The sequence below is a fragment of the Schistocerca gregaria genome, chromosome 1, assembly GCF_023897955.1.
Source record: "Schistocerca gregaria isolate iqSchGreg1 chromosome 1, iqSchGreg1.2, whole genome shotgun sequence".
Classification (NCBI taxonomy): Eukaryota; Metazoa; Arthropoda; class Insecta; order Orthoptera; family Acrididae; genus Schistocerca; species Schistocerca gregaria.
The window spans coordinates 261,574,750-261,592,816 of NC_064920.1; the positions used below are offsets into that span (position 1 = coordinate 261,574,750).

The 18,067-nt window shown below is 40.3% G+C and overlaps 1 protein-coding gene across 1 annotated transcript in view; it reads left to right on the forward strand.

Moving 5' to 3' along the window:
• The window catches only part of LOC126339739 (inter-alpha-trypsin inhibitor heavy chain H6-like), a 160,154-nt gene that overhangs the window by 110,829 nt on the left and 31,258 nt on the right, over window positions 1–18,067 (forward strand). Inside the window, exons 12-13 of the mRNA XM_050001658.1 lie at window positions 1,692–1,799; window positions 13,049–13,078. Of these exons, the coding sequence (XP_049857615.1) occupies window positions 1,692–1,799; window positions 13,049–13,078 (138 nt within the window). The remainder of the gene's footprint in view (window positions 1–1,691; window positions 1,800–13,048; window positions 13,079–18,067) is intronic.

Here is an 18,067-nt window from a genome sequence, read left to right on the forward strand (position 1 = left end):
AAAGCAATATCCCACAGAACATAATTTGCAATGGTGACTCAATAGTCTTGGCCTATAATACCGAACTGTAATTAGTGAACATGTTGAAGACGAACGTATATTACGAAAGTGCTTTAATCGAACAAATAAAGTATTACATCATCGGTCAATGACGACCTGAAACTTAACAGAACAATGAAACCGCCATACTTAGCCAGATGTTTGCACGTATTTCTAATGCAGAGGGTGCTCAAACTGACTACCATCCTGCAGGCGACACATCTGAACGCGGCCATGGACACTATTGAACACTGATTGTAAAGTCAGTGTTGGTATTCCCGAACAGGCTCAGGTAATACTCTTCTGAAGATCAATTAATGTTCTTCGTTTGTTGGTGTGCACTCTAGCCTTGAGGGCCGCTGAAGGATGAAGTACAGTGGCAACAGGTCTGTCGAACTGTGCAGCCATTCCAGCGCACCCTCTCTACCAATCGAACACTTGGAATAACCCCATCCGCGACTTGATTGACGTTTCGTCCGAAGTGTGGATGTACGCCGTTTCGTCAGTAGTACCGTTTAATCAAGATGATGCGTGTAGTGTGCAGTAGTAAGTGTATCGTTAAAAATATGGATCAATCAGGGTAACCAGCCTTGTGTTACTACGCACTGCACGTGAATAATCCTTTCTGCGGTGTGGCGATGGTGGGACTTTTCTCTCTTTGCCGTCTTCGCTATCGCCACTAACGCAAAATTTATACTATGGTACATACATTTGAATCACTCTTATAACAGATTATTGGTTCTAATCGAAAAATGAACAGAAAATTGAAATACGTTGCACGTTTGGGTCGTCTGCATTAATATCCATTGGTATTAGCACACATCACACTCATTACACACATTGAATAACTGCAGTACCATTTCCGAAATTTTTAAACTAGCGTAAAGCACAGTACAGTTACAACGTGATATTAATTTCCTCTCCGTTCTTTTGTTGTACGACGACTCAGCTTCTCGATTAGTTTAAATACTTTTTGGTTATTGGAATAAAAAGTCATCAAATACTATAAAAGCAGTAAAAACTGAAGAAAGTAGACGCTCTGTTTGATTTGAAAGAAGTAATATGTCGGACTGCATATCACCATTGAGCCACGCTCGTATTTCACAAGCGTTTAATTTTCAAGACGTAATGCACCAACTCTGACTGACGTGTTGCAAAAGACATATCTTTCGCACACGTTCTCAGTACGTAATAAATGGCGTCAGATACTTATACGTAGGCTACGTAGACCTTTGAAAACTATGAGCTTGTTCGTTACATTGGAGCTGATGCTCGATGACTTATAAGACAAGTACGTAAAATACCCAGGGAATTTGGCAGTCAGGACGTCGCTGGAATCAAGCATCGTGCGATTCTGATCGCTATAAACTACTGAAAAGTCGCTAGATAATTTAGATTTAGTACACACAAAGTAACACAGTTACGCCATCGTTCAAATTAAAGAAGCCAATTTCACAAGTCGTTAATAAATGCTTACAATCTTATGGGCACATTCCATGATCTTCTGAAACGTAAACTAGAGATTCAAGACTTTTTCATCTGTTCTTCAACAGAACTAGTGATAGGTCTTATTGCCCACGTTGTAATAAGATCTCATGAGTAGGCTGTAAGATATCAGCACTTGTTACAGTGGAACATGTGTTGTGTTGCAGCATCAATTCCTCTGGCTTTCTTCCAACCTGGACTACCGGGGCCTCCTGGCGTTCACGCAATGCAGGCGTTACCACGTACCCGGGCGCAACACTCATGGCAGCATTCATGTGAGTACTGAACAAGGGTTACCACTTACCATGCGCTATAAGATACTAGATATAACGATGTATTGATATTCCTGCTTGTCAAAAGGATACTTGCAAGTCGTTTTGATAATCTGATGACTTTACAAGATGGTTAACGACAGCATCATCTGCAAACAATCTAAGACGGCTACTCAGATTGTCTCCTATGTCGTTAATATAGATCAGGAACAATAGAGGGCCTGTAACATTTCCTATTCATATTCTGATACAATAGTTCAATATTTAGCAATTATATACAACCACTCGCTCACAGAAAGACCCATACCTAAAGACTGGAAAATTGCTCAAGTCACACGTATACCCAGAAGGGAAATAGGAGTAATCAGTTGAATTACAGGCCCATATCACTAACGTCGATTTGCAGTAGGGTTTTAGAACATATACTGTTTTCGAACATTATAAAGTACCTAGAAGGAAACGATTTATTGATACTTAGTCAACACAGATTCAGAAAATATTGTTCTTGTGAAATGCAACTAGTTCCTTGCACTCAAGAAGTAATGAGTGCCGTCGGCAGGGGATGTCAAATTGATTCCATATTTTTAGATTTCCAGGAGGCTTTCGACATCGCGTCTTCTAACCAAACTGCGAGCCGATGGAATATCGCCTCAGTTGTGAGACTGGATTCGTGATTTCCTGTCAGAAAGGTCACAGATCGTAGTAATAGACGGAAAGTCATCGAGTAAAACAGAAGTGATATCCGGCGTTCCCAAAGAAAGTGTTACAGGCCCTCTATTGTTCCTTATTTATATTAACGACGTAGGAGATAATCTCAGTAGCCGTCTTAGATTGTTTGCAGATGATGCTGTCGTTAACCGTGTTATAAAGTCCTCAGATTATCAAAACGACTTGCAAAATGATTTAGATAAGATATCTATATGGTGCGAAATGTGGCAATTGACCCTGAATAAAGAAAAGTGTGAAGTTATTCACATGATTACTAAAAGAAATCCCCTAACTTTCGATTACGCGATATGTCACACGAATCTGAAGGCTGTAAATTTAGCTAAATACTTAGGGATTACAATTACGGATAACCAAAATTGGAACGATCACATAACACATAGAAGGTGCAACAGGTCTACTAAAGAGACTGCTTGCACCACACCTGTCCTCCCTGTTCTGGAGTACTGCTGTGCGATGTGGGATCCGCATGAGGTAGGACTGACGGATGACATCGAAAAAGCACAAAGAAGGGTAGCGCATTCTGTATTATCGCAAAACTGGAGGAACAGTGCCTCGGTTCTTCCACAAAAACCGGAAATAATGATATTTAGCTAAGACGTGCAATAAGCCTATAAGTAATGCTGAAACTTTTAAGTGGCAGCAGATCAACCATTCATCTATATCTTATGGCTTCAGTGGACCATGAATTCATATTTCCTTCTTATCCAGTGAATGAGCCAACGGTATCGCGGTAAGCTTAAGCCATTATGCAATAACAGCCTTTTAAGCTATTTCCAGAGGCAACAGTAAACAGTCACCAGCATTAAGAGTTATATTGAACAAACAAATCTTACATCAAACGGTACACATCTATGCATTACGCATGCCGCTTTGATTTTCAAAGTATGAAGAAAAACCATTTTTCCGACTTGTTACCCATAAAAATTTTGTTCCTTGAGTTAAAGGGTTTTATTGCAGTAATCGAGAACACGGATTTTCGACTAGTTATTTTGATAATTTCGTGTCGCATTCTAAATTATTTACTTCTGTCGAGAGTATTGAGGGAGGCAAAGAGTTTTACGTGTCAGCTTCGGATTACTCCTTTGGTAGAGCGTCTGATTCACTTCCGTCAGCTAACTCTAATAGGCATGATTTCAAGGTAGCAACAAAAACAGGTAAGCCTTCACCATGAGACACGGATTTATTTGTTGAAGAGACATTGGGATACATGATATTATGCTTTTCATAAAGTGCGTAAACAGCGAGCGCTCTATATGCCTTTTTGGGTGAAGTTGGACCATAAGAACAGATAACAGCAAAATTAACTGATACAACAAGTTAAATATCCCGAAATCCTTACATGACATCACATTTCCAGTTGTTCATTTCGATCCTATTAGCCGGACGCTGGTAGCCGAACGGTTCTAGGCGCTTCAGTCTGGAACCGCGAGACCGCTACGGTCTCAGGTTCGAATCCTGCCTCGGGCATGGATGTGTGTGATGTCCTTAGGTTAGTTAGGTTTAAGTAGTTCTAAGTTCTAGGGGACTGATGACCTGAGATTTTAAGTCCCATAGTGCTCAGAGCCAACCACCCTATAACCAAAAATACATTCGAGATAATACATCAGTTGCTGACCACTGTTATCAGCGATTCAATCCTATAAGTGTACAAGATTTTAATTCCTTCAACGTAGGCTTGATTGCCGCTGCTTGAAATTTAAGACTTTATCCCACAGAAAGCTATTCTGTAACTGTTAGTGCTGGCACATGCACTCTTCAGATCATAACAAAATACAAATGTGTATACTGTTACTGGCTGGAAGTAAAAATAAATGTATATACAGCCAACACTGTGTAACCTGTAAGCTCAGCTGTTGGTTAGAGCGGGGGACAACCTGTCCGCGGATACTTAATCCAAATAACAACTACATGGCTTGGCTGACGATCGCAGACTTTAACAAAGCAGAGGCGACAGACTTGGGTGTCGCCGGCCGGGGTGGCCTAGCGGCTCTAGGCGCAGCAGTCTGGAACCGCGCCACCGCCACGGTCACAGGTTCGAATCCTGCCTGCCTGCAGGGTTGTGTGATGTCATTAGGTTAGTTAGGTTTAAGTAGTTCTGAGTTCTAAGGGACTGATGACGTCAGATGTTAACTCTCATAGTGCTCAGAGCCATTGCAGCCATTTGAACTTGAGTGTCGAGTAAGCGATCCGCCAGGCGGCGAAGCGATGGTTTCGGCAAGGCGGCTCAGGCACGGTGCTTTGTACCACACGGGTCAGGCGGCCTCAAACTAGCGCCGATCATGACTCTAGTCCCGGTCTTCCACCCACACCACTGTGACAAAGGGTTTCTGCCTGCGCATTATGCGCCAGAATAATGCGTCAGCTCTTTTCTTTTTAATTTGCATGACAAGTTCCGTAGGACCAAATCGAGGAGCAAATCTCCAAGGTCATGCAACGTGCAAGTACATGAAACTAAAACATACAAGAAATAACGGATAAAAATAAAACGTTTATGAACCCGAAAAAAGTCAAGCAGTAAGTTTAAGTAAACGCAATCAATAATACGACAAGAATCAGCTTAATTTTTCAAGGAACTCCTTGACAAAACAAAAGGAGTGACCCGTGAGGAAACTCTTCAGTTTCGATTCGAAAGCACGTAGATTACTGCTAAGATTTTTAGTGCTAGTGGCAGATTATTGAAAATGGATGAAGCAGTATACTGCACACCTTTCTTCACAAGATGTAAGGAAATCCGATCCAAGTGTTGGTTTGATTTCTGCCGAGTATTAACTGAGTAAAAGCTGCTTATTCTTCGGAATAAGCAAATATTGTTAACATGAAATGACAGTAATGAATATATACAGGGTGGTTTATTTGAAGTTTCGGATGCGATTATCTCGGAAACTATACATCGGATAAAAACAGTTGGTAAGACAAGTTCTTAAGCTCAAAGGGGGACATCAAATGATACTGCACGTGACCTCCAGCCCCCACCACCTTGGGTGGGGCATGGGGAAACTTTTAAATCTTAAATAGAAACCCACATTTTAATTACAGATTCGAATTCTCCTTAAAAAAGTCAGAGACATTTTTTAAACCATTGACAAATGGCACTGAAATCGAGAAAAAAGTAAAATTTGGGAAGAACTCTTATTTAGAATGATCTGAGGACGCATTAAATCGATACAAAATGTCCACCAATTTTCTCATTACGCCAAATAAAACTATTTTTGTACAAAATGTACTGTATCCTACTTTTAAGCGTTACCCAGGAACAACGACATGGAACAGACTCGTGAGCAGGGGTCTACAAGAGGTTCGTGACCTTACACCACTTATTGCTCGAACAGCTCATTTCTGAGACAGAAATATCGTTTTAGAATGGGAAGAGTTACTCCAAAATATAATACCATACGACCCCCAAGCTAATGAAAACAAGTAAAGTAGACTAATTTTCGTGTCGAACGATCACTCACTTCAGATATCGTTCGAATAGCAAAAATGGCAGCATTAACTCTTTGAACAAGATCCTGAACGTGGGTTTCCACGACAGTTTACCATCTATCTAAAGATCTAGGAATTTGAACTGTTCAGTTTCATTAATCACACGCCCATTCTGTGAAATTAAAACCCAGGTTTTGTTGAATCGTGTGTTAGAAACTGTAAAAACTGAGTGTTACTGTGATTTAGCGTTAGCGTATTTCCTGCAAGCCATGAACGCATGTCATGAACTGCACTATTTGAAACCGAACAAATGTTGCACACAACATCCTCTACTACAAAGCTAATGGCATCAGCCAACAGAAATATTTTAGAGTTACCTGTAATACTAGAAGGTATATCATTTATATAAGGAACAGGAGTGGCCTCAGCATTGATTTCTGGTGCACGCCCCATTTGACCGTACCCCACTCAGTCCCCCATTCTCAACACTGTGACTAATGACGTTTTGCTGTCTGCTGTTAAAGTAAGAGGTGAACCATTTGTGAGCTGCTCCCCGTATTCTAAAATGGTCCAACTTCTGGAGCAATATTTTGTGCTCAACACAATTACAAGCCTTAGTTAAATAAAAAAAAATGCCTAGCGTTCGAAACCTTTTGTTTTACCCATCCAGTACCTCACAGAGAAAAAAGAATATAGCATTTGCAGTTGTTAACGATTTCTAAAGCCGAACTGTACATTTGGTAGCAAATTATGTGATATAAAACGATCAATTATCCTTAAAGACACAACCTTTTCAATAACGTTAGCAAACACAAATGGCATAGATCTAAAATTGTCTACATTATTAAGCGGCTTTACTACTGAGTATTTTAATCGTTCAGGAAACTGACTATTCCTAAAGGAAATATAACAAAAAGTGCTAAATACAGGGGTAACATGTGCAACACAGTACTTTGATATTCTGCTAGGCCCTCCATCGCATTCAAGAGAGTCCTCAGTCTTCAGTGATTTAATTATTGACACAATCTCCCCCTGTCTGTATCAGAGAGGAATGTTTCAGACATCAATGTCGGAAAGGAATTTGCCAAGAGGGCTATACGATTCCCTCTAGAAACTAAATTTTTATTTAGTTCACCAGAAATGCTCAGAAAATGAATGTTAAATACTGTACATATATCTGATTTATCAGTCGCTGAAATATTTTTACTACGAACTGACTTTATATTGTAGATTTTGTGCTCCTAACCAAACACTTCCTTCACAACTGACCAAATGATTATAATTTTATTCTGTGAATTATTTATTCTATTTGCATACCACACAGTCTTTGCCTTACTAATAACATTTTAAGCACCTTACAAAATTGTTTGTAATGGGCTACTGTAGCTTGAATGTGGCTACTTCTAACATTTTGATATAATTCCCTCTTTGTTCTGCTTGATATCCTTATCCCACTAGTCAGCCACTCGGGCTGCCTATTACTGCTTGTACCCCGTTTAGAACGTTGTAATGGAAAGCAACTCTCAAACAGCATGAAAAATATGTTGAGGAAAGCATTATACTTATCTTCTGTTACCGGCACGATGAACATCCTGCCACTCTTGTTCCTTGAGAAGGTTTAAAAAACTCTCTATTGCTGTTGTATTAAATTTCGTTCATACTTTGTATTTGTATGTGATATTTATTTGAGTACAAAAGCCTTTAATTGTTAAAATTTGTCCATCATGGTCTGAAAGGCCATTCACCCTTTTACTAACAGAATGCCCATCTAATACTGAAGATTGAATGAAAATACTGTTCCCCTGCAACCTAGTTGGAAAAACCACAGCCTAAATCAGATTATATGAATTTAGGAGATCTATAAAAACCCTTTTTCTTTCACCATGATACACAAAATAAGTCATAACATATAACTAATTCCTGGTACTTCCTATAAAGTGAAACAAGAAGCCTCTGAAATCAGAGTTAGGCGACCTATGAACAACAACAATTAGAAGTTTAATTTCGTTAAATTCAATTGTCCCTGCGCAACATCCAAATATGTGTTCAGTGCAGTGCCATGATACGTCTATGATCTGAAATCGAATGTGATGGCCACTCCGACACCCCGCAAGGAACTGCTTGAAAAACAGCCAGCCAGTCTGTATCGTGGTAAAGGAAGCCTGCGAATTGTCAAATTATTTAAGTGGTGCTCCGTTATACCAACGTCAGAGTCAACATCTATAAGCAGTTCACTAACTTTATCTCTAATACCTCTTATATTTTGAGGAAATGTTCTAATTCTATCTCTACTTGGAAACATAATGTCCTCTGAAGGTGATTCCTTAGTTAGAGGGTCTTCGTTTAAGCAGGTATACCTATCAGGTGACTTCAATCTAAAAAAGGTGCACCTCTAGCACCAACTACTTTAAGAATTTTTCCAAGAGTGACCCCACCACCACCCACTACACTGTCAACTGTAAGCTTTGCTAGCCTCCACATACCATACCTACTGACACGCTGTCCATGCCTAGTGAAATCTGACCTACTGATTGGCTCAACTGGCGCGCACTTTGCTGCGTGTGTCCGTACAAGCCGTCTGACGAATCATTGTTGATGGAAGCAAATGACATCCATAGACGCGAGATGTAGGTGGAACACAAGACAATTTTTGTGCATGGCAGGTCTCGATGGGAAACGCTAGAACTGCTGTTAAGAGCATGGCTTAAAACTATATATAGTGTGTAATTAAAAATACTATTGGCAAGGAACGTTAAGGTGATAGCGACTTACAACATATGACGCTCCAACCAGTGTCAGCTGTGATAGATAATGTCTCTATACACTTAGCTGCCGGACTTCCTTTTTCCCGGCAAAGTGCAGCGATGTGGTATGGATTCAAAGGGTCGTTGGAAGTCGTTTGCAGAAATGTTGAGCCATGCTGCCTCTACAGTTCTCCATAATAATGAAAGTAGTGCAGGTGGAGGATTTTGTGCACGAACTGATTACGCGATAATGTCCTATAAATGTTCGATGGGATTCACGTCGGGCGATGTGGATGACCAAATCATCCTCTTGAACTGTCCAGAATGTTCTTGAAATCAATTGTGAACAACTGTGGCCCGGTTACATGGCGCACTGTCAACCATACAAAATCCATCTTTGAATCGTTACAAATGGTCTACAAATATAACCATTTTCAGTTAATGATCAGTTCAGTTGGGCTAGAGGACGCAGTTCACTCCATATAAACGCATCCCACACCACTATGGAGCCACCACCGGCTCGCACAGAGCCTTGTTGACAACTTGAACCCATGGCTTCGTGGTGCCGGCGTCACATTCGAACACTAACGTCGGCTCGCACCAACTGATGTCAGGACTCATCTGACCAGACCACGGTTTTTCCAGTCCTCTAGGGTCCACCTGAAGGGGTCACGAGCCTAGGAAAGGCGTTGCAGGCGATGTCGTGCTGTTAACAAAGGCACTCAAGTCTGTCGTCTGCTACCATAACCCATTAACACCAAATTTCGCCAGACTGCCAAAGTAGATAGGTTCTTCGTACGTCCCACGTTTATTCCTGTGGTTGTTTCATGCAGTGTGTCTTGTCTTTTAGCACTGACAACTCTACATAAACGCCGCTGCTCTCGGTCGTTAAGTGAACGCCGTCGGCTACTGCGTTGTCCATGGTGGGACTTAATGCCTGAAATTTGGTATTTTCAGCTTACTAATAACGCTGTGAATCTGTCTACCGCTTTCAGAAATCGAATGTTCCCTGAGTTCAGCTCCAACTATCATTCCACGTTCAAAGTCTGTTAATATCCGTCGTGCGGCCATAATCATGTGGGGAAACTTTTCGCAGGAATACAAATGATAGCTCCGCCAATGCACAGCCGTTTTGTACCTTTTGTACGCAATACTATCGCGAGCAGTACATGTGCATATCACCTCCATGCAGTATGCCTCCTTCTACGGCTCCATCATTTCTATGCCAGTAAACAGCACCATACTCACTGCTCAGTGACAACGATTTGGCAGACTTTGTTGGTTTTAAAATCTTATCATATTATGGAACTGTTGTGGGAAGCTTCCTCAGGTACTGAGGTGCTGACTGGTACTCCAGTTTGATAAAACAGATACATGCAGCAAAAGTGTAAATTTAGATAATATTCAGGTCACAACGGAAGCATTCAATACAGCACAAAATTCAAAGTAGTGATAGGATATCGAATCTGGCTTTAGTGAAGGCTATGCGGGTGTCCATGAAACGTTCCATTTGACTTCTCACGCTATTAACTTTGTAAAATTTGAAACACATAATGTACTGGTGGAGAGCTTACGTATTCTTTTGGCATTTATGCTGTGCCCTTGGACCCCATACAAGGGAATGCCTTGTAATATGCTTGATACATGCATGTACACTCTCTTCACAGATGAGGTAGTAAGAAAGGTGACCTTCTTGAAGCTAACTATATAATATTGTAACTTCAAGAAGACTGTGAGAAACAGAAACTAATGATAAATTTCTAAAAGATGTTATAGACGACATTTAGATATTATAGGAATTGTAGTTACAGGCTGTCAGGAATATAAACACATTTTTGAGCTGTATTTAATAAAAAGCCAAACCATTAAAAGTACCTTGCTTTATAATTTATCGAAGGGTGAAATGCCAATGACAGCTCAATGGTATCCATAAAAGACTATGTGTAAGAGAAGGCTTCCACAAAAGAAGATATAATACAAATTTTAAAAATAAGTTATTAAAAGTTAATAAAAAAAGACTCAGAGATACTATGAAGATATAAATTACTCTGTTCCATGTTTGGAACTTCCTTTATCATAATAGCGACAGGAACAATGAATAAAATGAGCAATATTGTATGATAGTGAATGAGGGAAGGTGGCCTTTAAAAATATGAGACTCGAATTTCCACCTGTTTTACATTTATACAGCTGTTAGAGCTGCACAATTAAAAATGGACCTCATAAAATCCAATCATGTAGTGTGTCGGGGCTTTCTTGCGTTGTTGATGTCTTTTTCACACTTGAGGAATATTTCTTTCTGAGTTTGGTTATTATCTTCAGTAACTCTCAAGGGAATCCGGGTTCTATCCTTCAGCATTAATAACAGTAAGCTATTTGCAGTCATACAAGACCTATAAAGATGAGTTAGCTGAAATGACAGAAAATGAAGTAAGTCAATAAACAGCATCTCTCTTCTGGGAGAAAATCACGTGATAAAGGTTAAAATAGTGAAAAATCTAGCTTTTTATGTTTATAAATATTCCTGCACTGTCCTAAGTACTTTAAGAAAAGATGTCACGAGTATATTGAAGCTACACCCATTTTAAATGCTGTAAGTTGAACTAGAATTGCTACAAAGAGAAGAAAGTTTCATAGTCACTAAGTTCTAACTGTGATTCATAAAGCATAGCCGAATAAAGAAATGGGACCAGTGTAGTACTACATTCCACAATATCATGATGAAACATAAAAACAATAGCTGAGATGCCAAACTCCGAATAACGCATCAAAGAAAATGAGAATTCGGTAGATATATAATATAAAATGTCAAAATGAGAGCAGGGGATGAGCTCAGGATAAATAAAAATATTTGTTAAAACCTATGAAAGAATGAGCTAACGTCAACTCTGTGTGAAGCGCTTTAATTAGACATACCAAGCTATCACAAAGTAGATATACTTGGAAATGAGGACAAGATATTTCAAGATGTCATCTAAAATAATCTTACTTTAGAAGAACATAGAGATGAAAGACTTGTGTTCTGTGGTGTCCCATATGTACACACTGTAGCGTAGTTTACATTGACGACAAGTGTACTGAAAAGAAAATGATATGAAAAGTTTATTGGGAGCTGTAGGATGACTGAAGTGTGGAGATAAAAATTTAATGTAAAATATGAAAGTACTAGGTACTGAAAATTAAACGAAAAATACAAAATTAAATGGAAACCAATGGCGTTATAATGACTGACGTATTGGGAAAAGGTTAATAGAAAAATTATTAATCTTATTATTTTTTGTGATAAGCATGGTGTTCGCATACATTATACATCATTGTATTAATTGTCTGCGATATTTATTGTTACAAACTGAAAGAAACTCTTATCTACCCATGTGACCAAGCATGGAATACGACAAACATTGGTAATCATTACTAATAAACTGTTCTGGGTATCATTTACAAAAATGTAATATAATGAATCGCCTACTATAGAGCTTGGTGGGTCATATAATTGTCTCCTATATGAAAGAAGGCACTGTTTGTCTTCTGTGGCATTTTACTACACTCGATTGTGTAAAAAAAGCAAATATTTCAGTTGTCTGTTTTTGCTTAAAATCATTTTAAGCGTTAAATAGTAATCGTTTCTTATTAAGAAGATTACACAATTTGACTTTCAATAGTAATAACAGTGTTCTATAATTGCAGTATGAAGTTTATCATTTGTTTTATAAGGGTAGCTATGTGTATGTGTTCTCTGCAGCTTTGTTAGAGATATCATTCTGGATGCCAGCAGATGCAGGAGAACTTGTTTCATAGCTTACTGAAACCAAAAGCATTTATTTCTTTTGCTATCTTCTCTAATTATAAGTTTATAGAATTTTAATAAATTAGCACTTTTACATGACCTGATCTCTATTCCTTTTCAATCAGGTCTATTTCAGTAATTAGTTATTTAATAGACTATGTAGTTAATCCACTTTGTATTGTTGTTTTAGAAACTAAATCACTATAAACGACTTATTGTCTCCAGATACAGTTGTTAGCTATAAAGCTAGGATTTTCGAAACTCAAATACACTTGACGTATATCTATCGAATGAAATGATGTACATTGTTAAGAAGAAATGATGAGACTATAAAACTGATGTAGGGTGATGCTACCTTGCTTGTGGCAGTCAACAACAGTGTGTCGAGTTATTCTATAGTTTCTAAGAACACAAGCTTTTTCCCTCGACAGGTTTAAGGGATTACCCTTGTCTCACGCGTAATACATTCAATTGAGCTTTCTGTACGTATTATAGAATGCAATTGTGTAATTTGTCATTACAAGCAATAATGAGCAAAATATTAATGAATGCTCGGTAATCTGTTTCAGATCGCTCATTTCCATCGGTTGACTTTGCAGGTGAGTACAGCAACAGGTTTAATAATCCAGATACGTTGTATAAATGATGTTGTAGATGAATGCATGCACAAAATTTGGATCGCACACAATGGCCAAATTAGACAGTTGACGCCCCGGATAGGAATAATAAAGATAGGGCCAGTAAGGATTCTTACTAAACACACAGCTGGTTTATTCAGAGGAGAGTACATGGGCTCTACGTAGTCGACGGCATAAAGGGAAACTTCAGTCCCTTGGATATCAGGGTTTAGTAATGGCCCACTGCGAGTCTTAGCCAGAAAGAGAGAGAGAACGAACAGCATCCCAGTTCTACTACGGGTAAACGTCTGCCGGTTTGTTTGGGGGGATAGGATTGGTCGCCTGTTTGGCGTCACTTCAGTCCCGAAACCACGTCAGCACTGGCGTTACGGACGGTTGGTCCCCGCCTCTCTGCCTCGGCCCGCGAAGAAGGGTCTGAAGATATCGACACTGTTACTACTTTATTTTTAATAATTATACATTATACAATATTGACTCTGCATGTTACGACTATTTCTATGTCAGTATTGTGGAAGTAATTTACTTCAGAATATCGGTAAGTAATAAATGGTTCCAAGGAATCACTACGGTTTCAGTTAAGAGTTGACAACGATATTTTAAGCTCTTAAAAACAACAATCTGGCCATTAATAACAGGAGATATCGAAACGTGATTCATTTACCTGCCAAATTTGACGATACTGTAGAAACAAGAGTTGCTCATGTACATGTGAGTCTTTCAACTGGCGCATTGTCATCTGCTATCAGTACCTAGTCGTAAACGAATTGTTTGCAGACACTATGGGTTACAGCAGCGTTTTTGAGCGAGCTTTATCCCTTTGGAAAGCTTCCCCTGTAGTGCTATTAGTGAATGGCAGCACAACAGGTTCAATCACCAGATTGACGTACAGATTTCCAGTCAGGGTGCGTCGGACAACCACGAGAGTGGTGATGCTGTCGTATGAAATCATACCCCAGACCATAAATCCAGGTGTAGCATCAGTCTGTCTAGCAAGCATAGAGGTTGGTTGCAGGCCCTTAACAGGCCTCCTTCTAAACAACACACAGCCATCACTGACACCGAGACAGAACCAGCTTTCATCAGAAAACAGACCATAACTCGGCCCTGCCCTCCAATGAGATCTCGCTTGACACCACTGAAGGCGTGAGTAGCGGCGATTTGGGGTCAGTGGAACGCATACTACAGGGTTCTGGCTCGTTGCTTTCCTTGAAGTAAACGACTTGTAACAGTCTGTTATGTCTCTGTGGCGTCAACTGCTGCTCAGATTGTTGATGCACATACTGTACGGTGAGCCAAAGCCTTACGCCAAACACTATGGTCTACCCTTCCGCTGGTACCATGTGGCCGTCCAACGCCCTGTTTTCTTGCGACCGTACGTTCTCGTGACCACCGCTACCGGCAGTCTTGTTCAGTGGCTACATTCCTACCAGTGAGAATGTGGGTTTCGTGGAACGCGTGCCAGAGATAAACCTCTGCAGTCGCGCTATCCTCTATGTCCTCTGTGGCTCAGATGGACGGAGCGTCTGCCATGTAAGCAGGAGATCCCGGGTTCGAGTCCCCGTCGGGCCACACATTTTCATCAGTCCTCGTTGGCGTATGTCAACGCCTGTAAGCAGCTAAGGGTGTTCATTTCATTATAAGTTTAAGAATTAGTTGTGAAATTCGGTTAGGTTATAGTAATGTCAACGCCTGTAAGCAGCTAAGGGTGTTCGTTTCATTGTACTTTGATTCTAACGAGCTCCATGGTCCGAAAGAACAGATACCATCTTAGTATACGCGAGAAGATTCTAACTTCTAATACTCTATAGCTTTCATTTTCAGGAGGGTATATCTTTTACATGCTTCACATACAAACTTGTGCTACTGTTTATAGTTACGTTTAACATCAGAGCTTTCATTTAAGTTCCGCAAATGTTAAATTTGTCTTTCACCGGACGCACGGCATGCTAAAAGCTATATAAAATTATATTTGCTCTCCCTCACCCTCTACCACATAACGCACAAATACTCTGAGAATGCAAAACTTAACACAGGCTGTGATCATTGAAACACGAATACAAAAACAGAAAAAGCTCAAATCAACGAATCCGGAGATGGTACTTACGTGATCACTTAGACAATACGAGGATGAGACTGCCTTTTCTCTGCTAAAATCTCTTGCGAAAGAGTTTAGGGATAAGGTCAAAGACCACAAAACACTTACCACATTCATTTCATGATCACGCTAATCAACTCGTTTCAGCCATCTTGTAATAACAAAAGCTACATTCAGTCAAAGAATGGGGAACTCTTAATCTATACCCCACAAGCGTCTCTAGGTAGTTGGTCTTTACATCTGAAAAGATGCGAAAGACTGAGGGGCTGTCCCCTGTCCGAAGACACGTTAAGCAGACATGATTTCCTGTAACTGGATGGAAGAAGTTGCGCCACGGTTTTACAGACTCATTTGAAACCCGTTATCCACCTTGCCCAGCCATCGTTCCTCCAATAGACGCATTACGGGAGTTCAGAGCAATGACAATGCGACAGCCAGGGGGATGGTAATTTGCATCCCGTTAAGTAGGGTACGTGCCTTCGTAGCTGTGGTATCGGGTGCTTCGTGTCCACGAATTCCCACATACCTTATACAATAAGAATCATAACTCCTTCTCCTGTCTCTGCGGACTGAAGATGGGCGTCCACTGCATTCCGCCGTGTGGGTGACGAATCTCTAATTTTTTTCAACAACAACCATTACTTCTTCCTTAAATAGTTCTTTTAATGTCTATACTAGGCTGTGTCCTGTTCGATTCCTATCACTATGGGAACTTCTTGATAATATCTGGAATCGATCCCAGATCTTTCGGGTAACACAATCCCTGACTAATTAGATGCGGAAGGCAAACTTATACATTGTTTAAATATTATCTACAAACAGTTAACATGTTAGCAACTATTTCTTCGACGTGCAACACTCATCTTTAACACTTGGCCTCTTGCAGCTTCATGAAGCGAAGCATAGGGCGGAGATGTTCGGATATTCCTCTCAGTCTATTCCCCCTGTATTTACAAATTCTTATAAACGTCACAGAACATATAAACTTGTAACTCTGAATGACTCAAAGGCATTACTTACCGCACAAACGCTCTCGGAGGCATTAATCCAGAGAATGCTACAGTTTCTACTTTTTCTCTGCTTTAACACTCGTTCTCTTCCACCCCAGGAGCCCCAGATTCAAAACCTTAAGCTCTTCTTGTTTTCTGCCTAGGTCAAGAGACTGATATGGAACGAGGCAGTGCAGTGATTAAGATTATGGGCATGCATACTGGATGAGTGGTATTTAAATCTCTGTTCGACCTCCAGTTTGGATTGCTGTGGTTTCACAAAGGCATTTAATACATGAAGTGACCTGACAAGGCTCCACTAAACAAATAACAATAACTAATTTGATAACAAAACGGGACACTTCTCACTAAACCACAATGGCTGTAGTCAGGTTAGTCACAGAGACAGAACAAAACCTCTTGGCTCACCAGAAAAGTGTCAAATTGTTGGATACCTTTATTACGACTAGTAAGTAAAAAATTTACAGACCTGTAACGGAACGTTAATTCTGTGAACTAACAATGTCCAGCTGGACCACTGTTTGGACGGCTGTACAGAATTCACAGCCACAGAAGAAATCTAAGACCACTAAATACCAGAGGACAATTTTACTGAACGTTTTTTAAACTTGACATATTGTCAACTAGAAGTAGGCGACGTTGGTAATGTTTGTATAATAATTCATTACGTCAACAGTCACTTAGATGTATAAAAAATATTCACATTACCGGTTTCGACAATGATTCACCATCTTCAGATGTGCTTGATCCACAAAAAGTTTCGTACAGGTAAAACAAATATAAAATCGTTTAGTATTTCAATAAATGTACATCATATCATCACATGGTAAAAGACATTAGTAGAACTGTTAAATGAATTAATGATGTTCAAAGTCTGTTTTATCTATACGAAACTTTCTCTGAATTAAGCACGTTCAGAGTTTTAAATATTTCCTAAAACGGTAATGATAACAGTTTTATGTATGCAAGCGATCGTGTGCGTGACGAATTACTACACAGTCAGTGATAGACTTCTGGCGGCTCGTTCCATAGCGATGGTGTCCAGGATGGTTCGTCGGTTTCAATTTGCTTGGCTGTGGCTTTGCGATATTCTAAGATATACGTGGCAGAATGATATGGAATGGTGTATTTGTGACCACGTGACGTCGTGGATGCAGGTAGGGTCGTGATAGCTGCACCTGCTAAAGTCGATGTGGGCACTCTTGTTCTCAAAATGGGTGCCTCTGATCTTACTGGGGGTACCGCATATTGCTATGACTGTTCGTTTCTATCTGACGATACCATGACAGCTATACCGTGATTCTTCGGTCATGCATATCCAGGGCATTAGGCAGGTGGACTACTAGTTCACCAGGAGAGATGGTTGACCGCCGTGGAGTCAAGGGGAGTCATCGTCGACAGTTGCTGGAAGAGAAGTGCCTTAATCCTTGCTGTCGACGACCATGGCCATGGGGACGTCGGCTGCAGAGTAGGCCCCATTATGGATACTAGTATCAGTGTCGTGCTGACCGGCTGGCTCCCATTTCGCAAGCACTGCTGCTCCTGCTGCAGTTATTAGCCGAGTCCAAATGTTGAATTTGGGATGTCTGCAACAGTGAAACATTCAGATTCCCCGATGTCGCAGCTAACTATATGTTTGTGGGACTGTGATTGATTCCGCAGCTGAACCTCCACTATACCGTACCATAAGGTGGGTGATGTGTGCTGGGACTCATGAAGAAACCATTGCCCACACATTATTGTGAGTCGTATAGCGATAGAGGCTGGTACTGAGAGAGGAGAGAGCTCGCGGGTTAAAGGTCTCTCGATACAGAGCTGAGAGAACTGAAGCCAGCAGTGTAGTGT